General features: G+C 36.4%; 1 protein-coding gene across 1 annotated transcript; it reads right to left on the bottom strand.

Annotated features, from left to right (window-relative positions):
• Nucleotides 1-17849: 17849 nt before the first annotated feature.
• Nucleotides 17850-19185, bottom strand: LOC145069151 (large ribosomal subunit protein eL32z-like). The gene is made up of 4 exons (XM_079016114.1): nucleotides 19055-19185; nucleotides 18468-18564; nucleotides 18211-18392; nucleotides 17850-18111 (listed from the first exon to the last, which is right to left on the bottom strand). Exons 2-4 carry the CDS (start codon nucleotides 18555-18557, stop codon nucleotides 17982-17984), a joined length of 402 nt encoding a protein of 133 aa, XP_078872240.1. The 5' UTR covers nucleotides 18558-18564; nucleotides 19055-19185; the 3' UTR covers nucleotides 17850-17981.
• Between the last annotated feature and the right edge of the window lie 7594 nt (nucleotides 19186-26779).

The following is a 26779-nucleotide window of genomic DNA, read 5'->3' as shown; positions in this document are numbered from 1 at the left end:
TCACCATCAATGAATTTGATCTCAGCCCTCAAGTCCTCATAGTTAAGGGATAGTATTTTAGCATTGATCTTCTAGTTGATGTACTAGCAATACCTAACAAAGAAATTTAGAAAACCCAAGTAAAGTTGAGATTTTAACAAAAACAAAGAAATAAGTTCATGTGTATATAAAATTAAGTGGAAATAAAAACAAATAAATACCTAAGCACCAAGCATCTGACTGCTTCGAAGCATATAACCCCAATAAAATAAAAGGAGAAAAAAGATAAATCTTTGCCACAAATCTAAGTTTTATATGAAACAATTGCTAGCAGAATTCATGTTGAAAACAATGTATAAATCATATAACTATCTTATATATGCATGTCACATGAGTATGAGTGTGAACGAAACTGGATCTTGCTTGCTATGTAATCATGTAAATCAAATGTTCTTAATCAGATTCCATGAGCATAAATGTTTTGAAGCATGGTTAAACATATAAAACAAAGAGAAATGAGGGTAAGTGCACCAAACAAACCGATTTATTGTAATCCATGAAACCAAACATACAAATTGCAATTGAAAGAACCTGAACAACTCTTGTAAAGCCACTTTATTTCTCAGGTGTCTTTGGAAGCTCCTTGCATTTGAAGTTGTTGAATATGCCTTTGCCTACAAAAAGTATATTACAAAGTTATGTCAAAGGAAGAAATTAAATTGGATTATAAAAAAACAAACCCATGTTTGTTTCATGTAGAGGTAATTAAAATAAGTAATTAGAGTTGGTTCTTGAGTGTCAAACCTTCAATAGAGGTGAGCGGTACTTCTTAACCTGCAGTCAAGAATCACTTAGATGATCAATAAACAAGCTGAAGAACAAACTTTGGGAAATTGAAATGTTCAAAAGCAAAGATGATAACAAGAACAAAAGATGTAAAAAAAAGGTTGTATGTAGTTCTCACAGTGTAATCCCAACCATGTCTTTCTGCAAATATAAAGAATTAAACGAGCACTCCAGATATACGCCTTAGCACCGTAATGTCTATGCAAGACTTCAGGAACCACATAATATGCACTTCCAACAAGGTCTCTGATAAAAGGCAAGAAACACAGCAGGATATCATCTCCTTTTGGATGTTGGATTGTGATAGAACATGTATTCGGGGAAAACATCTTAAATAATTCAAATAGAATACCTGGTTTAAAAAACAACGAGAGACCAAAGTCAGTAGCTTTCAATGGCGAGTCTTCATCGGTACTCAAGAACAAAAAGTTCTCTGGTTTTAAGTCTTTATGGAACACTCCCAACGTATGAAAATCATGCACCACTGTCACCATCTACCGGCAGAGGCCAGATGCCGCACGCTCTGAAAAATGTCCCTTGGCTATCATCCAATCAAATAGCTCCCCGCTGACACACAAGTCCATGATTATGTTAACAGAGTGTCGATCCTCGTAGGCCTCATGGAGCTCTCAGCGGACATCATCGATGTCATCCTTGTTAATCAACTTCCGCATCACAATTGACTTGTAAGCGAACTGTTGGTGCGTGGTTTATGAGTGAGAATATGCGTCACGCCAAATTGGTCGCGGCCTAGCTCTTTACCGATTGTGTAGGTTGTGCGAACTATTCGTGCGAGGCCTGAAGAGTCGGTGTGGGTTGCAGGTAGTGGAGGTGGGTATCAGGCTGGGTTTTAGGGTTTCTTTTGATCGAAGAGGATTTCAAGAACTTCAAAAATATAAAATTATCGATCCTGTACACACCAAATACCAATTCGGAAAAATCACATAGCAGGAAGTATCAGGAAGTCAAAAATATGATTTCAAGAACTTCACAACTAAAAATCGCATATCAATAACCCACACAATGATTTAGGGTTTCTTTTGATCGAGGAGGATTTTACAACATACGAAGAATAAGGAGGAGAGTATCAGGCGGGGTTTTTAATTTTTTGGGATTTTACACGGCATGCTTTTTTATGATAGGTGTCCTTCGTGTTTTTAATTTTTTTTGTTGGACACTAAGTTTAGGGCACGCATAAATGTGTCCTCTATCCTTCACATATTGGAAAACTGATATTAATTTTTAGGGCACGCACAAATGCGTTTCCTCTATCAGTGTATGTCATTATTTGCGTGTCATTAAAGGGTTGTTTTCTAGTAGTGATAAATATTGTAACATCCATAAAAGTTTATAATATTTAAACTTTTCAAAACAAACCTTTTTCGAAATAAGTATTACAAAACCATTGTTTCTAAAACACTACTTTAAAAATCAGAATCACTTTCGACATAGTTTTCAAAACATTCACATTATCAGAGTTTCCCAGAAATCATAAGTCCAAAAATGCAAGGATGTGTACAGTCACGCCTTCACCTTGACACGATCCACTGAGTACCTGAAACCATAAACCAAAACTGTAAGCACTAATCTTTGTGAGTCTCCCCCAAAATACCATCACACCGCAAATAACATATACAACAAATTGCATGCATATAGAGCCTTCAGCATGTTTGGACTGCCTCACCGAGCCTTTATCCTGTCTGGACCGCTTACAGAACCTTCAGCATGTCTGGACTGCCTCACCAGGCCTTCAGCCTGTCTGGACTACTCACAGAACCTTCAGCATGTCTGGACCGCCTCATAAGGCCTTCAATATGTCTGAACCGCTCTCCGGGCCTTCAGCCTGACTGGTATGCCCTACTGGCCTTTAGTCTATCCAGGACGCCCTGGGTCTGTTGGCCTTCATCACAAAGCAAGACCACCTCAACCCAACCACACACACAAACCATGTCGACATATACATAATAGATAAACATACATATATCATATCAATATAAATATTACCGAGTTTGTTGACTGGAGCACAAAGCAGTACAGTCTCAACCCAACCACACTTAATCAACACATGCAACCTGATATGTGCATAATTAGTTAGTTATTTAGTATACATTTTTATTCATTTTTAACTAATTATGTGAATAATATGGACAAAAGGTACTTAATATTGTTTAAATTTTGTTTTCAGTCCAAAAGACATGCTTGGGAGTAAAGGGGAACAAGGGAAAGCAATTGAAGACCAAAGAATGAAGATTGAGGAACAAAAGTCCATCTACTCGGCGAGTCCAACTGAATATTCCAGAAGATAGCCACGACTCCTGATTTAAGACGGATAACAACGAGTCCACTCGGCGAGTTGGGTCTGCTACTCGCCGAGTACCCCCTGTTTTGAGATATCTATAAAAATCAAACCTTTATCCGATGAGACGACACTTCTGGCGATTTTTGAAGATCCTTCTGCGATTGAGAGCCCTGGAGGACGCTGAGGAATTCTAATCTCCAACCTTTTGAAGAATATAAGCAACTAGGTTAATCATTCCACTTAGCTTTAGGATCTGAGTATGTCTAATATAGTTAAACTTGTTTTTGTGTGTGATTTTACTGCAACTATGAGCTGATTTAGTTTTTGTTTCTGTTTGGGGAATACCAAGGAACTCCTATGGTTTAATTCTTAGTTTTTGATTAATTGTTTATTGGTGATCTATTAAATTAAGTTTGTTAAAGACCCTTATGCATTAATCACGCTTATTTTCTGTTAATTGGAAGACAATTAAGCTGCATGAACATCTCTTAGTTGTTAACCTCATATGTCTATGTGAACACTAATTCATATGCTTAGGAATAATGACTATGAAACTAAGATTAATAAGACAATAATTAGATTAATGTGTGAGCTTTTTTGAGAAACCATCAAACAAGAGGTTAATTGAACCATTAAATTGATTAACCACTACAAATCTTATTTAATCCAAATCATTAATCTAGGGAATTAATTAGTTTAAATACTTGATCACCGCTTAAATTAGTTAATTGTCTAAGGGTTAAGAGTAATGAACATGAACCTAACCACTATAATTGGTAGCCAATAAAATTTAATCTATCATAAATACAAATAACCATAGGAGTGAATTGGTTGAACCTAAATAGAAACATCTTTATCAAATTTGGTGAATTAGTTGTTTGCTTTAGTCATTTAGTTAATTAAGTGTTGCTTAAGTTTCTAGTCTTGTAAAACTAGAAGAAAAACCTTTTACTTTCATTAATTGTTTTAGTTAAAATTAGTTATTAGTTTAATTCTCTGTTCCCTGAGTTCGATACCTTACTTACTAAACTATACCACTAAAAGACAGGTTCACTGCCTTTGTGTGCTAAATTTATTAATAAAAGTAGGGATAAAACAAGTGCATTTTACACACATCACAACCGGTAAACATATAGCCAGAACAAATAACAGGCAGGTCTAACGGATCCCTAAGCATAGCATCATCCTATTTACCAAGATACAGATCTAACAGATCACCACAATACTTAATCATACGATAAACCGGGATAACAATCCAAAGGGCTAACATTGGTGCCTTCGACCCAAGAGTATAGTGAGGACAACTCATCTCACAATGTCGAACCACACTGAAAACCTCCGACTGCTTGCTCACAAAGAATCCCGAACTATCACAACAAAACAAACATCCTATTAACAATTGGATTACCATCCTTGACTAATGATCCATACTTAGGGTAAAAACCCATTTTACCCTTTTCCCCAAGTCCAACTATTGATCCAAAATGCCCACCATTGGCCTAATTTTCCAAATTGGGCCCAAACTCCTTATTGGGCCTTATCCAAAGGTCCAATCCTCTAATTAGCCCAAAACATACATATCCAGATATTAGGGACCAAGAACTAAAGCCCAAAAGATGGCCTAAAATACGAAGCCCAAATGCAAAAACCCAGCAGATAGTGTACGTTGGGCGTACCCCGAAGGTACACAAGGCGTACGCGAGCCTCGCATTAACCGCATACGGGGACATTGACCAAGTACACGGGGTGTACCCTCGCAGAGCTTAAAACTTCCAAAAGTGCTTATTGGATTAAGCACTTGAGCTCAAACTTCTGATCCATGATCCAATAGCACTCTAGAACCATAAAGTCTCAAACTTTAAGACTTTGCTCGTAAAATAAGGTCTTAATCCATTAAGACCTCCTACAAAGAACAAGGTACCAAACTAGCTCAAGGGACCTCATTTTTATGCCTTAGGACCCATCCTAGGGTCTGAAAGGACAGCCCAGCACGACCAACACAAAGCTTGCACAAAATTGGGACTCTTCGGACAAGAAGAATGCCAAAAAGCAACCAAAACAAGATCCAAACAATCGAAGCATAAAGGTAGAAGTTTTATACCTTCTAAAGCTTCCAAAGAAAATGATGGTCCCATATCTACAAGCTAGCTTCCTTCCTTGACTCCTTTGATGCACTAACTTCTCCTTTTGGTACACAAAAATCACACTATACGCTCAAGATGCTCACTATGGGGTTTAGGGTTCTCTCAAAACGACTAAAGAACTTGGAGGCTGAAAGAGTGATTCAAAATGACCCATAATGGTGCTTAAATACTCCACAAACCCTAAAAGTTAGGGTTTCACCCGGACACACGTACGCACAGCGTACATATATGTACGCCCAACGTACTAGGGTGAGCCCCAGTACGCTTAGCGTACTCATATGTACGCCCTGCGTACTCATATGTACGCCCTACGTACTAATCATGTTCTCATAATCACCATTTTGCTATTAGGGCTTCCCATGGCCACTTCTTACCAATCCAAGGACCAAAAATGACATAATTAAAACCCAATGGATGAATTTGAAGTTACTTGAAAGATGGGGTGTTACAAATATCGCAATATCATACCCTTTCTTAGACTAGGATATATCAATACCCAAGAAATAACACAGCAATCTTGAGTCCTTCATAGCAAATCGATGAGCTAGATCATGTTTCAAAGACTCAAGACCACCATGGTCATCATCGGTAATAATCTTGTCATCCGCATATAAAGATAAAAGAATTTGTCCTATACTCGTGCATCTAATAAAAAATGTCAAACCATGATTACTCTAGACAAATCCAAGAGAGGTAATCATTGAGGAGAATTTCGCAAACCAATCACAAGGTGTTGACTTGAGACCAAATAAAGCTTTGCGAAGCCGACAATAAAAATTGAGGTACCTGAAATCATAACAATAAAATTGTAAGCCCACTTAGTGAGTTCCCCCAAAGTACCACACACAACCAAATAGATAATAACATGTATATATGAACCTTCAGCCTAACTGGACCGCCTCGCAGGCCTATAGTCTATCTGGACCGCTTTTCGGGCCTTTAGCCTGACTGGACTACCTCGCAGACCTTCATTCTATCTAGACCGCCCTAGGTATCTTGGACTTCAGCACAAAGCACGACCGCCTCAACCCAACAAACCATAACATGTCGACCTATATAATAATAATCATTAACTAGCAAGTACAGGTAATGATACAGATTTACCAGTCTAACACATAACCAGTGAACATAGGTAATCATAAAGATCTACCAGTCTAATACATAAGTAGAAAAGCGTAATCCAGTATGCTAGGATATCTAATCTAGTGGGTCGGCATTTGTACCTTCGACCCACAAGTACAGTGAGGAAAACTTACATCATGGTCTGAAAAATAGTCGAACAGATCACTGCTCCAACACTGCCTCTACTGATCACCTATACAAATAATAGGGACCCAAATATCAAAATACTATTCAAATTACCCAAAATGACCTTAAGTCAAACTTGGTCAATTCAAAGGTCAATTGGTCAATATTTCCCACACAGACCAAGTGCATCCTATGTACTACCATTATACGCCCCGCATAGAGGATTGCTTGCATTTTACAGGACAAACAGGATGTATGCGCTGCGTACCTACCTATACGCTACGCATACTCGTGCTGCACCCAATTCCTATTATTAAGTTCTTAATGCAAAAATCCAACTCATCAAATTTAGATATAGACAAAAAGGAATATCTCAATGGATAAAGTCTCTGACTTTATCCATTTGCATGCATAAAAAAAGGTATGAATTCAAACCTGTCACACCCCAAAACTTGAACGGCGGAATCGTTCGGGGTGGAGGACGTCATGTATAATATCACAACAATGCAAAGTAGTAAACAAGCAACAACATCATCCATTGCATTAATAATATAATTTCATACAAGTGTGTTTTGTTAAGTTAAGTAGACACCAAAAAGTACATCAAAATAAACGAGGAGTCTTGAACAAGCTCCATCTTCTCAAAAACCTGGCTTCGGTACCTGTCTACTGGTGACCTGAGAATACAAGTTATTTTGAAAGCGAGTATCAACTTTAAAGATGGTGAGATCATAAGTATATTAGTGTCTGAGTTTGTATAAAAGCATTTGTAAGATGTTTGTAAGATGTAATGTATAAGTTTTGTAAAGTTTGTATTTGTTTTGAACTACCCTAGAAAACCCTATGTTTCCTACTAAGAGTAGCCTTCTACCAAGGCATCTAGTAACTGTGTGTGTCTCTCGTAAGAGTGTGTATTTTTCCCAATTCCGACTATCATTAACCAAAAATATAGTTTCTACATTACCGTGCATCGTGTGAATGTTCACGAAGTGAATGTAATGGGATAAATATTATAGTACTGTAGTGTTGTATTATGTAACTACTGTTGTACTAACTACCTTAATCCAATTGTTATTTAAAGTACCATGTGATCGGCATGTACCCTACTACCGACTCAATAGTAAAACGACAATGTAAGATGCCGTAAGAAATGACATTTGGCACCCGTAGACTTGCAAGTCCCACTTTAGCGAGCAGCAAGGTGTAGGATAGTCAATCCAGTATAGATCTATACGCAAACTCATACGCTCCCCAATTATGGAGATTCTGGATACAAAAACGATCATGGCAGGTAGTGTCATGACTCGTTTAATGGCTCACATAACTGAATGTAATGTATATGTAATGTATGTGCTAGCTGTATTGTGTGTTCTTCCTCTGTCTAGCCTGTATGTTTGTTTCTCATCACTATGTATTATGTTTGTTTCTCATCACTATGTATTATGTTTGTTTCTCATCATTATGTATTATGTTTGTTTCTCTTCACTATGTATTATGTTTGTTTCTCATCACTATGTATTATGACTCATGTATGAACTGACTCTTTGTATGATTCATTGTTCTAGTATTAGTATTAGTAAAACCCTAAACTACGCCTATTGTAGTTTACTAGTAATATAACTTGTACGTATGAACATGGAGGTATACCCTTGCTACCCAAGGGTATTGAATTGACTGGAAGAACCTTTTATGACTATATATGTACACATAATATATAACTAATAGTTAAACGACCTTCGGACGGATACCCGATATCCCACCAGACCACATCCCAACGGGGAAAAGGAAATAAGGAGGGTTAGCCTTCCTAAGTCATTCAAACATTACTTATATAACTATACATATCTATGCATGCAATTTGATAATAAGTATAAAAGAGCTTAAGTATAAGTATTTGATAAGTAAGACAGTTTAAGGCGAAATAATTTGATAAACAGTTTGAACAGTAAGAAAATCACTGGTTTTGTAGTTATTAATCACATGTGATTGATGTAATAACTATAAGTATTTAACTTGTATCCCCTCCCTCCCCCCCCCCCATAAATCATTTAAAAATATTTAAACCATTGATTAAGGGGTATGAACTCACCTGTAGATGGTGGTTTGAATGAACTGAACGGTGTAGGATTGCTAAGTGTCAAGTGAAAACTTGTACACACCCAAAGATCCTAGTTAACATATAAGCACACATATATGCATCCAATTAGTCTTAAACTACTAATTGAAAATGTTAAGACATCCTAGAACATGGTAAACACTTTATATAAGTGTTATAATCCCTAAGGATTTCATCTAAGTTGTTGTAGGACAAGGCTAGTGGGTTTAGGGTTCCAAAGGACCCCATTCTTGAGTTTACTCTCCAATACCATAACAACAAGGAGTTTACGGTCGTAAACCCTTGAGTTTACGGCCGTAAGCTCCTAAGCCTTAGTTTACTTGGTGTTTTGAAGTCTTGTAGGTCCCTTAGAAGCATTGCTACTTGATGGCTTAGTCCGTGGAAGAGATTAGGGCACCTTTCAACTCCTTTGAGGAGTTCACGGCCCTGGGACCAATTCCCTTAGAGATTATGGCCGTAATATCTCATGGGGATGGTGTTTTTGGTGATTTCAAGTCCCTAATTTAACTAGGAATGATTCTAGACTAGTGTCCAAGGCTTATGGAGAGTTTAAAGCACACTTTGGCCCTTTTGTTTGGAGTTCACGGTCCAAGAACTTCTTGGGCCGTGAACACCTTACTCTTGGTTTTCTAGGGTGTTTTCTAGTCCTACATACATTAGGATACGAGTCTAGGCCAGTTTCATTGCAAAAGGAAGGGACTAGGCACTCATTTGTCCCTTAAAGAAGGGTTTACGGTCCAAGATGTTCTTGGGCCGTAAACTCTTTAATCTTGTTGTTTTGATATGATTTCTAAGTTATTAAGCACATAATAAGCTCTATAATACACCTAGATAGAAGTACTCACGTTTAGGGACGAAAGTCCGAAGATCCGTGAGAGAGAATTTGGCTTTTCTCTAGTTGGAAATGTAACAAATGAATAAATATGGCTAAGAACCATATATATACCCCTGGGGTTTTTGGCAGAAAACATTTTACTCAAGCAATGAACTCTAATATCATGGAGTTTTGAAATAACAGAGTTTCACAAAACCCTTGTGCATCCTCTCTCCTGATATCTCTTTAAGTGTAACTCCTGAAATACTTAAACTTATACTAAAAAGTCTGAAAATTTACTGCAGCTGTTCTGACTTCTATTGACTTGATATTGTTTGTACATAATATAAATTTCGGATTGTCAAAAAACCCTATGTCCAAAAGTCATCCAAGACTCCAAAAAATCATGCATGGCTTAATGAGAGTGACCAAGCTCTCATTTTTATGACTCCAGCTCAATACTACATAGACCTACACCTCTATATAAGGATCAAACCTTAAAATTTTAGGTTTGTGCATTGCGGGAGTATGCCTTGCGTACCTAAGGTATGCCCAACATACTTGTATAATTCCTCACATCCAATTAAATGAGTTACGTCATGCGTAAGTCTAACTTACACTCTGTGTGAGGACTAAAATGTTAACATTTTAAACTTTGGTCCATGAATGAAAATACTTGGAAAACGAGTGTTACAACTCTCTCCCACTTGAATCAGGCTTCGTCCTCGAAGTCCGCCGATGCAAACTACTTTGGATAAGGCTCCTTCATCTTTGTCTTGGGCTCCCAAGTCCATTCAGAGCCTTTCTGACGCTGCCACTAAACCTTGACCAAAGGCATCACCCTGTTGCGCAAGTCCTTCGTCTTCCTGTCTAAAATTGTTATTGGCCTCTCAGCATAGTTCAGGCACTCATCGAACTAAATATCGTCTAATGGAATCACTGTTGAATTATCAGCTACACACTTCCATAACTGAGAAACATGGAAGGTGTTGTGAATATGACTGAGCTCCTCAGGCAGGTCTAATCGATAGGCCATCCTGACTACCTAGCAACTACTCAAAACGACCTGATAAATCGGGGCCCCAACTTGCCCCTCTTCCTGAAGTGTATTACACCCTTTTCAGGGTGATACCTTTAGTAAAACAATATCGCTGACCTGGAACTCAAACTCGGATCGTTGTCTGTCAGCATAACTCTTCTGACGACTCTGAACTGTCTGCAACCTCTTCCTGATTTGCTAGATAAGCCCTGTCGTCTGAAGGACTGCCTCGGTCTTTCCCATGACCTTGTCACCGAACTCCCCCCAACAGACTGGTGTACGACACTTCCTTCCATAAAGAAGCTCAAAATGCAGCGCACCAATACTAGAGTGGTAGTTGTTATTGCATGAAAACTTAGCCAGGGGTAAGTAGGAGTCCCAACTCCCACCGAAATCAATAACACATACTCTCAACATATCCTCAAGCGGTTGGATGGTCCGCTCGCTCTGGCCATTAGTCTGCAGATGATAAACGGTGCTAAAGTGCAATATTATACCTAGTTTCTCGTGGAACCTCTACCAAAAACGAGAAGTGAACCGAACATCCTGATCCGATACAATGGAGAGTGGAACACCATGTCGAGCGATGATCTCTCACACATGCACATCGGCTAATTTCTTGGCCAATGAACTCTCCCGAATAGCCAAGAAGTGGACACTCTTGGTCAGACGGTCCACAATGATCCAAATCGCATCTAATCCTTTATCCGTCCTGGGTAACTTGGTGATAAAATCCATGGTGATATGTTCCTTTTTTCCACATACGAACCTCTAAAGGCTAACACTTGACATGTGGCCTCTCCGACAGGTCAAACACCTCTCCACATACCATGATATCTCTCTTTTCATGCACAACCATGTAATACATATCTTTCATAACCAGGTATCGCTTTAAAAGATATACAATGATATACGGCGAGCAAGAGAAATAGAGCATGGAGTTACTTCAATTTGGTAAATATTAATTAGAAAAAGATAATTAAGTAACGTTGTAGGGATTTTTTAGAGGTTTTTGTAGATATAAAGATCGTTGAACATAGAGTTCATATGAGAAATTTATGGTTGTTTAAAGTTTAGACAAAAGTACGTTGCTATTTTGAGAAAGTCAACGAAAGTCAAGTCAATGGTTAAATTTTGACCATCACGACGTCAATATATATTGTTAGGACGTGACAATTTGACCCTCACGGCCTGAGAAATGATCCCTTACGACATGAGAAACGATGAATCACCGAGACACGTGACGATAGGGTACGACACGTGGCAGAATCGGGTCTGGACGCATCTCACAACGTGAGATCATCATGCTCATGACGTAAGACGCCCCAGAGTATAAAAATGGGTGTTTTTTTAGTCATCTGTAAGCTTTATATGTGTTTGATCGAGGTGCTGCCAGGAATCGTATACGATACATTGTACCGAAGGAGTTATACCACTATACAAGAGATACGGGGTTGAGTACGAGATTCGTTAAGGTATATATTACCATGTTAATTAGTAATTTTGATATTATATTATTTATAAGATTTGATAAACGGAGTGTATTACGGGTATCCGTGATATGGTGCTGTTACAAACCCGCTAGTAAGACCAGTGAGTAAATCTTACGATTAAAGATTTTGTCGAGACTGTAAGTGTTATAAACCCTAAAATTCGAGAAATACCCATTATTTAATGACAAGTATGATTAAATTATGAGATTTGATTCGTTTAGTGACAAGATGTCTCGGAGGGTAGCTAGTAATGAATTGTGAAAAGTTTTGAGAAACTTGTTATTTAATGATTACGTACTACCACATGACGAGCTGATAAGCAACGAAGGATTGAATCCGATACTGGAATTATTCTGCTAACTAGCTAGGTGAGTAACACTACTCTAACATCTATTATTGTGTTATTTTTGTTATACATTACATGATTTATATGATTGATTGTTAAACAGAAATTAATTGATACTAGAGAAATCAAATACTCTGGGAGATAAATATTTGATCGAAAGATTAATTCTGATTGGTGATATAGATTATAATTGAGAAATATATTAGATTAAATAATTTATTTGGTTGAGAAATTATCCATATGAGTTAGATCATTATCGAGAAATATATTCTATTCAGATCATTGATAAGAATTAGATCTTCAAATGAGAGACACATTATTAATTGAGAGATAAATTTTAATTGATAGATTAATTGTAAATGTGTGTGTGTGTGTATGTGAGAGAGAGAGAGAGAGAAAGAAAGAAAGAAAGAAAGAAAGAAAGAAGATATATATATATATATATATATATATATATATATATATATATATATATATTGAGAGAGAAAGAGAGAGAGAGAAAGTGAAAGAGAAAGAGAAAGATCCTTAATCGAGAAAGTGATCACGATTGAGAGATAGGTTATTGACAGAGAAATAGATTACTGATTTAGAGATAGATTATGAGGAGTGATAAAATATTACTAAGAGGTTGATTTTGATAATACCACAAATTATATAAATTAATTATTACATAAGTGAGAAATAAGTTACAATGTGATTTATATGATTTATCTGATTATGTTGTAGTAGTTGTTATTCACTAAGTCGTGAGGCTTATGTTGTTATGATGATTTGTTTTGCAGGTATATTATCATGACGTCCTGCTCGATCCTATACTTGAGGCCAGTATGACCCTTGTGATAACTACTGGTATTTATAGATTACTAATGTACACCAAAACTATAGTAAACTTTTAAATGATAAATGAATTTTTTTTTTGGTGTACTTGGTATGAAATCATGGGCGTTACAATCCACCAATAGCTAAGTCTTAAATATCGATACATTTTTGTGGCTCCAGGGTGTATCGAAAATCTGGACATATGAACATCTTCAATCACAGTCTGCCTGACCCCACCAAAATCTGGAATCCAAACCCGACCGCATCGAGTCAACAATCTGCGGCTATCGGTAGAAAAATTGTCAATCTCACCCCTGATTCTCTCCTGCTTCCAGTTTTCCTTCTTGACTCCCCCAACCTATGCCTTCCTGAATCGATAAAAATCCTCATACATAAGCCCCCAATAGAAGTTCTAGCCGACTTGCAGCTCAAAGCATGAACGACCAATTCGCTTTCCCCGAGTGATAAAGAATATCGCAGTCATAATCCTTGACCACGTCAAGCCATCTACGCTGCCTCATATTCTGATTCGGATGATCCATAATATATCTCATACTCTTGTGATCCGTGTAGATGGTATATCGAACCCCATATAAATAGTGTCATCAAATCTTGAGGGCAAAAACCACCGCTCCAACTCCAGATCATACGTCGGATACCAAACGTCGTGCGGCTACAATTGCCCAGAAGCATACGCAATAACTCTCCCTTGTTGCATGAGTACTGCCCCCAAACCAGTGATAAAAGAATCACAATAAACCACAAAATCCTCTGCGTCCCCCCCCCCCCTCAGGAAGGGTCAAAATAGCGGTTACATAATTTTTGTCTCAACGTCTCGAACGCAACCTACTGCTCAAGCCCCAAGAGAAAATCCACGCCCTTCCTCGTCAAACGAGTGAGAGGTACAAAAACCTTGGAGAAATCCTAAATAACCCTCCAATAATGCCCTACTAAACCCAGAAAACTCCTGATCTCCGAAGGACACTTCGGGACCTCCCATTGCCTAAATGTCTCAATCTTAGTTGGTTCGACCATAATCCCGTTTTGGTTAACGATGTGTCCCAAGAATTGGACCTCTCGTAACCAAAACTCACATTTTGAGAACTTGGCATAAAGCCTCTCCCTCCTCAAAACTCCCTGTAGCTCTCGAAGGTGCTCCTCGTGCTGCTCCCTGGTCTTGGAATAGACCAGGATAGCATCAATGAAAACAATGAGCGAATGATTAAGCATTGGCCTACATACCTGATTCATCAAATCCATAAATGTCATTGGTGCATTGGCGGGCCCAAATGACATCATCACGAACTCGTAATGACCATAACAAGTTCGGAGTGATGTCTTCACCACGTCTTCCTCCATAACTCTCATCTGATGATACCCTGACCTCAAATCGATTTTGGAGAACCAAGATGCACCATGCAGTTGATCAAAAAGATCATCAAACCATGGAAGTGGGTAACGGTTATTCATCATCAATTATCCAGCTTCCAGTAATCATTGCACATCCGATTTGAACCATCCTTCTTATACACAAACAAAATCGATGCTCCCCACGGCGAACTGCATGGTCTGATAAACTGCTTGCCTAACATCTCCTGAAGCTGAGAGGACAATTCTTGCATCTCTTGTGGTGCTAATCGGTATGGTGCCTTAGCAATCGACACTGCACCTAGAATCATATAGATCCTGAACTACATTTGCCTCATGGGAGGCATGTCGGGTAATTCCTCCAAAAATACATATGGAAACTTTCTGACTACAGGTATATCCCTAACTGAAACCCCTTTCTCCGCCGGAATGTCAACCACATACGTGAGATAACCTAGACACACTTGTTTTAGATACTGTTTAGCCCTTACAGCATAACACAAGGTTGATCCAACCATGGTACCCTTGCCATAAATAGTCAGTTCTGCCCTACTTGGGGTTCGAACCACAACTCACTGCTCCTCACGGTCTATCATGGCACCAAATCTGCTCAACCAATCCATCCCTACTATGACATATACATCCCCAATATGGATAGGAATCTAATCGATCGGGTAAGACACCCCGAATATCTCCAAGATACAATCCCAAAAAAACGCTCGATGTAGAAACTCTATGCTCGTTGGTGATGGGAAACTCGTAACAGGCACTACAACTCTCTAAAAGACGTATCAAAACTCTTAATGATGGATTGAGACACAAAGAACCGACTCGCACCCGAGTAAAAAAGCACAAGAGCAGGCAAGGAGTTCATTAAGAAAGTACCTAGCAGAAATACAATCATAAGCATACAATAAAATAACTTTGACATAAAAATAGATGGAATCATACCAGTAACGACGTCAGACGTCACCCTAGCCTCCTCTTCTTTGAGCTAAAAAGCACGACCCCTGGCCTTCAAGGCCTCAGATCTCCCCTGACGTCCATCTGTAATCCTCAAAGTAGTCGGGTTGATGCCTGCACGGGCCTAGCAGCAAGCAAAGGACACTGGACCTTCACATGGACCACCTAATCACAATGGTAGCAAATCCTAGTGCTCGATACTAGGGCCTGCTGACGACATTCCCTCACAAAATGCCCCTCCTTGCCACATTTGTGGCACCCGTAAGTTGACCGACAAATGCCCTCATACGTCTTCCCGCACTTGCCACAAGTACGACTCCTCTGACCTCCAGATCGTGAAACAGCGGGCTTGAACCGCTTTCCTGCAGGTTGTGGCTGCACCGGAGCTTGTCTCTCCTCCCTCGTCTGAATCTCCATCTCAAACTCTCGTCTCTACGTGGTATACTAAAGCTTTGAGAGGATACTGTAACGTTGGGTAGACACAAACTGTCGAATATCAGTCTTAAGCATGCTCAAGGGGGTCGACCGAGTTCTACAACCTTGAATCCAAGTAATAACCTCGGAGTTATTAGTTTCCCAAGTATCAACCAACAAATCGAAATTCTTAGCTTAAGGCACTAAAGGTTTAGCTATAATCCCAGTGACATATCCCTACATATTCTTTCCATGAAGGAAGTTTTTCATAACATAGCTCTAATACATGTAATTTTTCCCATCTAATCGAGTGTTGATTGACTAAAGGGAATCATCTTTTCAAGTCATGTTGGCAACAGATTGGCAACCACAACGATAACAGCAACAATAATCGAGAAGCAATTAGAGAACAAGAACAACAACAAACCAGCGGAAGCATCAAATCAATAAACTAGATATCAAACCAGCATAAATCGAACTAGTGGAAGTTGCAGACGAAGAACAATGGCAGACGGACAACATCAAACAAACAGCTACGATACAAAATCATTCAAATCTAAGCTCTGATACTGTGATGGTTGAACAATAGTAATATTTGAAAGAGAGAAAAGTTAGTTTTTCATTAGAAAGCGGTTAGGGCTACAAACAAGAGTGAGATAAATATATAGCTAGCAAGGGATCTCAACCCTATAGGGCTAAAGAGAAATGAATATCATCATATTTATTTGTATGTGTGGATTGTTGATTGAGAAACATGAAGGTAATTAATTAATCAACAAACCTTCGTCTAAGTATCTTATAATCGTAATTGTTACTCGAACATTTCGGAGTGTAGGTTTTAATGTTTTAGGTTATTTCGCTTTCTTATTTTAGTTTGATAAGCATATAATAACTTTTCATTAACTAAAATTGGAGCAATATTCATCTAAATGGTATTAACGTCAATGATGATAACTTCATGAATCCACGACAAGTCTACAAATTATCTGTGCAAGTGTCGGAAGTTTTTCACATTTACATTATTGTAACTATATTTTTAAGTTTTAACGAAATCTCTGTATGGACAAGTCTTAAAATGATAATGATGAAAATATTATGTTTACACAATGTACACTGTGAATTGTCATGTACTATGTATGCTAGCATTTCCAAAGCGATACAAAATATAATTAAATCATTTGTAGTTAACACATAAAGTAAAAGGTATAACAAAAAAGAAACAGCTTTGACTTATAAGAAGATATGACCAAAAACAAATAGGCAAAAAAACACAAGACTGTCTGCATAAGTGCAACAAAGTCGTCAGTTTTTATACATCAAATATCGACATCGCTAAATTCTTTTTTGAAAAACAACACTTGGTCTCAGAATTAATTTCTACAATGCAATTAGTTTTTAATTATATATGTGAATATTTTTTATCATTTTACATATTATTTAGTTTCTCGAACTTTTACCAAATTCTAGTATCAACTAACCTATCAGCCAATCACCAAACTTATCGAGCAATTTGTCCATATACTCTTGAAAAAAAATATTGAACTCAAAGAAAACTATATACCCATTAAGAACACATGGAGAATTTCAACCCAAAATAATTTTAGTACAAAAATGGGGTCAACAATTTCACAACAAATATAGTGTATTAAATATACCAAAATAGGAAATTGAAATTTTGAAATTTCATTTCAAACATTGCCCTCGTGTTTAACCATAGTAATATGTAGTTTTTTTGATTTTATAAGTTTTGAATTTAAGTATTTGGAGTTAATTGAAGAATATAGATATATTTTTAAGAAAAAAACTACACAAACTTACCCAATGGTATAAAGTGATTTGCTTATTTCATGACTAAGATTCTGTCATATGGTGTGATTAAGATTGTAAAAACTTATTACTCAAACACAAACAAAAGTAACATAAAAAAACATAAATGCAACAATCCAAGATGCAATTAGTACTCTCGTTCACAAAATTCCTTTCACTAAAAACCCAATCTTTAAAAGTCTTGATAACAAAACTACAGGCGTACAAAATTAAACAAAACAAAGTCTTGAACATCAAAATGAAAAATAACATTTGAATTTTTAAGCTTACTCGTCTTCCTGGCTGCGCAACCTTGCCAATTTGTTGGTAACAACAACATCCAACTGTGCTGCACGCTCAACAATCTCCTTCCTTTTGCGTGTAGACACATTGTGTGCAATTTCAGCACAATAGGTCCTATTAAAAAACACACATATCAACAATTAAATATGTATATACAAATTAATGCTTAAAGGAACACAGATATTATAAATTATTATTATTATTTATTATTACCTGTTGTGCATCATGAGGACTTCCAACTCTTTGGCATTGTGAACAACGAACTTCTTGAATCCATTTGGGAGAAAATGGCGAGTCTTCTTGTCTGATCCGTATCCAATGTTGGGCATAAGAGTGACACCTTTGAACTTTCGCCTGACTCTGGAGTCAATACCCTTTGGTCTTCTCCAGTTTTCCTGAAGAAAGTTCAGGTTGTTAGTAAGGTGGTATAACTATGGAAGAACAGAGTAAGGTTCGATTGAAAAATATACCTTGACGCATATCTTCCAGTCACTGTGGGGCCTCTTGAACTTCTTCACACGCTTCTTCACAATCTTCTTATCAAGCTTGGGAACTGCCATTGCTTACCTGAAGGAATCAACAAAAATGAATGGCGATTGAGAAAAGTTTCATTTGTTACAGATGATAATGGCCACTTCGGATTTGTGAGCAAACGTTATAAGGAATTATGTGACAGAAAAAGTAGATGGTGTATTGAGATTTGTAAGCTTGTTTTAAAAATTAGATTCATCGACACAACGATGTGAACAGAACAATTATATGGTTTTAAAACCATCGGCGAAGAGACCGCGTCCCAGTTTCATTAAGAATGGAAGAGAGCAAACACATCTAAAGTCAAAATGATTAACAAGGGAAAGTTGATAATAAAAACAGAAGGATTGAGCTTAAAACAAGCAAACATCGAGTAAAACTGCAACCCTAATAGCCACGATTTATAAATCAAGGAGGCAACGATAAAGCTCAAAATTATAACCACGCAATTCAAAGAAGCTGATGGTAGTGAATCTATAAACAACAAATCGGATTGAAATTGGAGATGAAAATGAAAGGTTTGAACCTGTAAATCGAGACGACAGAAGGCGGCGTAGGATTCTGGCTGCAATGGATAGCCGCGAGAAGAAATGAAGCAAGTGTAGGGTTTAGATATAAATTCGAAAGAGAGAAGGGTTTGTGTTTGTTGGGCCTGTTCATGGACTGACTGAGATCGGCCCAAATATAGAATTAACGTCCTTTCAACATGTTAAGCCGGCCCAATATTGAGTTGCTTTTGTAATTGTTGACGGTTGACACTAGAGTCGTTGACTCGTTGTATTTACTTCTTTTTTCACGTACAATCTAATTGATATGAGTTCAGGTTCAATCCGATGATCATGGATTTGTTGGTGAATTCAAGCTCAGTTTAATTGCTCGACAATTTTTTTGATAAGGGGTTGAAGTGGAATACCTAACAATTATTCATCATAAACTCATAGCCTTTGTTTGGTTAATAAAATTTGTTTCAAGAGCTTTTTAAAGTTTTATTAAAGCAATTACATAATAAATATAATGGTCATACTTACATAGTTTACTAAGAAAATTTATAAATAATGGCATGCTAGTAATAACTTGTGAGTTAAATATTTTAAACGAAGTTGTATCATGATCGAATCTTTCAAATTTCAACCTAACGAGGGTCTTGAGAAAAAATAAACATAAGACTAAACAAAACTCGGTAATCATCATACACTTGATTTTGTTTAGTTATATTTATTGAGTTTACCTTTTATATTCAATGAGGCTCGGTGCGGTGTTTGTCCAATCAGTGTCGTTCCTGCAGGAGCGGCTCAACCATTTTGGGGGACTCTTTCGCATTTACTATATTTAGTGTTATAAACTCTTCTATTTACCCAAGCTTAGGACCTTTCTATGATTCTATAAAAGCTTCTTGTTGCATTTTCCTTTTCCTTTTTAAAGCCTTTGATTCGTATTTTCTCTTGGACATGATTATTGATTATTTGTTTATTTGATTAATAATAAAAAGCAGTAAACTAGAAGTAATTGATTAGGGATTAATGGAAATACGTGTTGCTTCCATGCCTGACACAATGACAGTTGACAGCCTTTAGCCCTTGACTCACGAACTGCTTCCATAAGTTCATTCCAACCTAAATTCGAAAATTCCAAAGTCAAAGTCCACAAAGAAGTATTCAATACTTGACAATTAAGAATCTATATTCTATAATCAATGGTAATCTCAAAATAATTTACCTTGATCGGATAACCTTAACAGAGTAATAGATAATGAAAAACTAGGAACACATATCGTTTCAGTTAAAGATTTGAACAATCGAGAAATGAGAAAGAATGATACAAGATAAATGTCGTTTTAATTTTTAAGAATCAAGATCGTTGCACTCATGTCTTCGTGTTTCGTTTTGTTGCTCACTATGATTGTCGATCTGAATTATAGATTCTGTCCTATCAGACAATAAGACAATTACTAATTGATTAATTCAATAATTAAGATTCGAGGTATGTTAGATTAAGTCCGGACAATATGGGGCCCTTTAGAATTGAGGCTTTAAGCCCTAGTATAGAATTTTACAAGGTTAAGCTAGCCATGCGTTCCTGACATTATGTCTATCTGAAACTGGTGACAGTCCATTACATATGTCAATAATGATATACACCATTTCCCAAGACACTTCATGGCATCACATAATGCTTGTCCCCATACACTACAAATGTTCCCTTCGAGATGGGATGATACTTACCATCTTCTTTCTTTCGGTAAAATATTTCAGCTTCATTGACCCTAATATATATATATATATATATATATATATATATATATATATATATATATATATACACACACACACTACATCGAATCCATTTAATTCCTTGGGTAACAATTCAAAATGGAATTCCTTTCCATTCAAGTTATGACAATATGTCATTATATCAGTAACCATCACTTCAAGTTAATGATAAAATATCTCATTGTATCACTAACCGTCAGTAGTTTACCATTCATAATTTCTATCAATAGTGTCGACTCTAACACCTTGTTCCCGAGTTTCAATGACGAAGAGAAAATAAAGGAAAGGAAAATATGGAGAGAAAAGAAAGGGAGGGGAAGGAAGTCATTAACTTTTTCGTGTTCCCGAGTTTGAAGGAAAGGAAATGAAGTTTTTTTAATGTATTACCGAATTGGAAGGAAAAGAAAAGAAAGGAAAGCTAATCAACAACATTACAATTTTACCCTTATTTTTTAGCAATCATATTACATACACAGTTAAAATTAGAAAACAAAAGGTTGATCTACATGTCATTTTCATATTTTGTGTCTTCAAATTCTTTTACACACATACAAACATATTTAGTCAAATATCACCAACATATAATATTCAATTTAATTATCAATGGGTAGCAAAACATAAATAATATTAAAATGAAAACATTTATGGCTATCCTTTAATAGAATTTTTCTAACTGAAAAGAAACCAAACTTTAAAAATTGTCCAAAACAATGCAGTTTAATCAGACTATGAATCTAAAAACCAGAATTCAATTCGTGAAACCAAAAATAAGTCAAACATATAAACAAGAAATCAACACCTATTACCCTAACTCATCATTTACCTAAGCTCATCATTGTTTTTAGTAGATCCTTCTGTATGTTCATTGTTCATTGGACAAGTAAACAATGTCCTTGCATCTGCTTGGTTACGAGCTAAATACATGAGAGCACTTGGTATTTCATGGGGTTTCAAACCCATCGACTGCAATTCTTGATAAATTTCATCACTAGTTAACTCATGATGATAAGCTCTTTCAAAGATTTTGTTACCTTCCCTTATAGCATTAGCCACATCACCAACATCATTCATAATCTTTGTTTCAAATGTTGCAAGTTCAAGTTCAGGTTGAGGTTCAGCTTCCTCTTCTACTTCATCTACGGGTTTTCTTTTTTAAGTTTTGCACTTTTCTCACTTAAATTTTGGTCAGACATAGGAGATACCACTTGAATGTCATCTTCATCATCATCTATACGTTGGTTCTCCAGTGTAACATCATTACTTGCTAATAAATCATCAACCTCTGAAAGACTTTCTATTTTGATGTTTGTAGGCTTGTTAAACCTGGCATTCCTCTCCTTTTTTGTTTCAGCATTTTCTCTTGAAGCCCTATATTTTGTAAATAATACCAACATTTGCTCGAAGTTGGCCACCTTTTTGGTCTTCAATATAACTGCTTCAGGCTTTGACTGTTTAAAAACCCCAAATACATTAAAATTCTTAATAATAACATAATATAAAACTAAACTAAATACAACGTTAGAAGAACACAAACCATAATTAAGTGATCTCAAACCTGATCATCTGCTTCAATTAGTTGGGTTTCATGTAACGTCCACGTTTCCAGGCTAGACATTATTGTTGATGTAATAGTCTAGGTTAACCCTTGTAACTCTTTTTGAAGTATTAATGATGAAATATTTGAGTATTAGGTGATTTATGTGTTTATTTTCTTAATTATTATAATTTAATGAATTAAGAATAAAATAAACGTCAAATTAAAGTGTGAGATAAGCCCGATATCTTTGCATGAAGATGTAGTGGTTGAATCAAGGATTTCGGAGATATAAAGAATGCCGAAATCCGAGTTATAACGAAGAAGTTATGACCTGTCGAAGTTTCGCGACAGAACCGGCAACGCTGAATGACGTAAAAAAGTGAAATTTACGTTAGAGCGATATTTAGCCTTAGCGATCTAAACGAAATTCGTAGAGTTCGTTAAACCAAGAGTGTGCATAAAAAGATCATCCAAATCTGACTTCGTATGAGGAAGTTATGATTTTATGAAGTTTCGACTTAGCAGTATGCAGCCCGAATACTCGATTTAAGACCGAGCGGTTTTTAGCCGAAACAATCTAAACGAGAATCGAAGATCTCGTTAATTGTAGTGAAACGATAAAAATACAGGTGAAAATAGACGTCGGATGAAAAAGTTATCAATTTATAACGGAGTTTTTATGTCCCGTCCTAATAAAATAAATAATAAAAATAAAGTCGAAATTAGCCGACGAAGTCTAAACAAGAGTTGTAGAGCGTAGTCTCACCTACGTGAGGATATAAAGAACGTCAAAAACGGAGTTCGTATGAGGAAGATATGAATTTTTGAAGTTTATTAAAAAATTAAAATATTAAATTTAATTATAAATACCCGATATTATCCAAAGGGGGGAGTCAGCGACCTTATCCACATTACGCCCAGTGTAACTTAATTTACGCCCAACGTAATTCGGGGTTTCAGCCCCCTATAAATAGATGTTGAGTGCAACCGAGTTCTATTGCTCATTTCTTTCTTTCTCTCGCGTTTTTACCTCGTTTTGCGTGCAACTTATACCCCGAAGCCCCGATATCATTCCCGAGCCTCGAAGCAAGTCTCGAAGCCCCGAAGATCCCGAGAAGTGCAATTCCCGAGTCGAAGCTCTGCCCGCGAGAAGCCCGATTTTTGTGAAGATCTTCCAGATCTACCGAAGAATACTACTTCCACAAGTCGTAGTGCTGTCCGATCATCTTCTGATCAAGTGAGTGTGTAGTTACCTTCTTTTAACATATAATTATGAAGTATTTTATACGAAATACGTGTTATGTGTATATTTTGTTGTTATATGTGTGAATGTATATTCACTTTCTTCTATCTCATAGATATGATTTATTCTCTATGAAATACGTGTTATGTGTATGTGTCTCATCTATTGTTTGGAATATGTATTCAATGAGAATGCTATACAGGTTTTAAACTATGTATAAAAATATATATTTTTATCGACTAATATGTTGGGTAGAACATGGGTAGATAGTTGATGTGTGATAAACAGATGAGAGGCCTCGTTGTTGTTGTTGTTGATCTAGTTGTTCAGCGGAGTATGGATAACAACCACAGACTCTTTCCAGACAGTCATGTGGAACGCTAGCAGGCTCATAACATGTAGGTGTTGTGAACGATGTGTTCACCGGTGTACTCTATCCCCCTCATGGTTGCCTTTAGGACATCTATTGTTGAGGAAACCCCTTAGCAATAATGTCCGTCCCGAATGAAAATCCTAGATTAGGTCCCTTAAGATCGATGTTGTTTTAGGGACATAAAGTGAGGATAACGGGAATGGGTAATTGGGTTATTGTTGGTTGGTAAAAGTAAATATAATTATTTATTGCGGGTTGAAAACCCTATATGCTCACCATGCTCCCAAGCCTGACCCACTCAGTTTATTTGTATTACAGGTAGTGGCGCGAGGGCATAAGATGGATGAATCATCAAGTTATTTTGTTTATTAGACCAGTTGTTATATGTAACTGTTGTATGGTCTATCTTTTGTTGTTTATGCTTTTGTGTCTATATCGGAACATGACATCCCGAGTTTTGATTATATAATGAAAATACATTTCTTTATGAAATGCTTTGGTAAATATTATTTTATCATATTTTGTTTTTGGGAACAAATTCCGCAACTCTTTTAAATCAAAAGGATTTACTCTTAAATTATTTTAAAATCATAAATGAAACCGGTCTTTTCTGGCCGTGATTTTGGGGATGTCACATTTGAGCATTCCAAGTGAACCCACTCAAGGAAATCCCATTAAACATGTCATACCATTGTGAAAAATCAGATTTCAAATTTTTCAAACGATTTTTTAGATTACTTTTAGTTGAATTCATGTTAAGTTTTTTATTAAGCTCCTCAACCATATTTCCATACGCTTGTGTAGTAAAATTTCCATGAACCTATATCCTTTGTGTTGTTGTACGATTGCATCAACAAATGCAACATCCATTTGTTCTGTCCGGTCCACTAGTGACTTCTTACCAGGATTTACAAAATATTTCATTATCGGTTTCTACATAACATAAAAAGAAACATACATTATTATAAAAAGAACATAGTTATAAAGACTACAAGTTATAAAAAAATAACATTCAAAAACACTAAATAACACAACAAAATTCACAAAACAATGTTAGATAAAAACCCAAATTGCAAACGAAGTAGTCTAAGAAATACTCTGAAACTATGTTGACATATTTATTTCATTGTTTGGACTCAATAAGTAATTAGTCCACATTTGATTTGCAATTGAGTTTCTTAGTTGTTCTGGCATGTTATTACCCTCGCGTGCACCACTTGAGTCATGTTTCACTTCCTCTGTTGGTGCACTTAGCACCTCTTGTAATACATCATCTTCAAGATCTTTGTCACGATCTTCGACTATCAAAAAATTATGTAAAATACAACACGCCAAAAAAATGTATGATTGTGTTTCACAAGAATAAAAAGGTTCTTGTGTACTTCTAATGATAAGGAACCTTCTCTGTAGAACACCAAATGTCCTTTCTATAGCATTACATAATGAGGTGTGTCGAAGATTGTACAAATCTCTAGCATTTTGTGGAGCCCGAGCGGAATATTCTTTTGAACGATACCTAACACCTCTATATGGCGTCATTAGTGTAGTTGAGTGAGGCAAACCCGCATCTACTAAATAGTAGCGACCTATAGCATTAAAGTGTAATTAGTTTTTTTAATAATAATTTAAACACAAAACGAAAAGTTGGTATTATAAATTACCATTTGGAATTACTGGTTTATCATCTCTATTAAGCGCATTCTTCAGTATCATTGAGTCTGATGCAGTACCCTCCCAACCGGTTAGACCATACGTAAACTTTCAATCAAATGAACAAGCAGCTAAGACATTTATCGTTGGGTATCCCTTGCGACCATGATATTTAAGGGCATCTCTATTAGGTAATTTGACACTATCAATTGCCCCTACACAATTCTTAAAGTAAGGAAATAATCTCTCTTTCTCTTGAATTTCTTTGGGGACAACATCACCTTTTGGTTGTTGAATATAAAGGCTTTCTAATGCTATAACCGCATGCAAAACTCTATGGAATCACCTACTCCTTGTGGATTTAGAAAGCCGATGCATCCAAGAGAGAAATGTATTTCTCAAATCATTACCTACAATGTCCAAAAATCTTGCAACATGCTCTTCAACGAACATGCGTTCAGTAGGTCGAAGACCACCATCACGTCGTAAGATAATGCATAAATTCTTAAAAGCTTGCACACTCATACGAATAAGCTCACGACATTGACCACCATTAGAAAGGTTATGTAAAAACTCTTCTCGTACATGTCATCGTTTTCAAATAGTTTCTCTTGTAGGTAAATTAGGACGGTTTTTGATGGTAAGTTTGTGGTGTGCTAGAATAGCCATCAACAAGCAAATTAGATGAACAACTTGCATTTGTCTTAATTTCAGGAAGGGCATTCTCCATTGAATTTAGTGTGACCTATTTTATATACAAAATGTGAAGGACTAGGTCATCCTAACAACATCAAAGAACAACCACACAACCCAAATAGGGGCAAAGGCAAAATAGTCCAACGGGAACATCAAAGGAGAACAAATAGCTACAACTAGAATGATTGAAAACAGAAAGTGTAATACACGTGTTTCATAAATAAAGCTTTTAATACAAAGTGGTAAGTATTAAATATTTTTTTAGTAATAATTTTATATAAATACAAAGGTTATAAAGAATAAAGTAAGTATTTCAACATATATACAAATAAAAAAATATCTAATCATATATATCAAGTTTTAAAAAATAATATATTTTTACATTTATTAGAACGGATAAAATTAGATAGGTTTCACAAAATATTATTCCAAACATACAAATGAGAAAATTTAAATAAAACTAAAATAAAATGTTCAAATAA

The sequence above is a fragment of the Lactuca serriola genome, chromosome 8 (assembly GCF_051521515.1).
Source record: "Lactuca serriola cultivar US96UC23 chromosome 8, Lser_US96UC23_V15, whole genome shotgun sequence".
NCBI lineage: Eukaryota > Viridiplantae > Streptophyta > Magnoliopsida > Asterales > Asteraceae > Lactuca > Lactuca serriola.
Note: the sequence above shows the minus strand (reverse complement) of the source record. Positions and strands in the feature narration are given on the sequence as shown.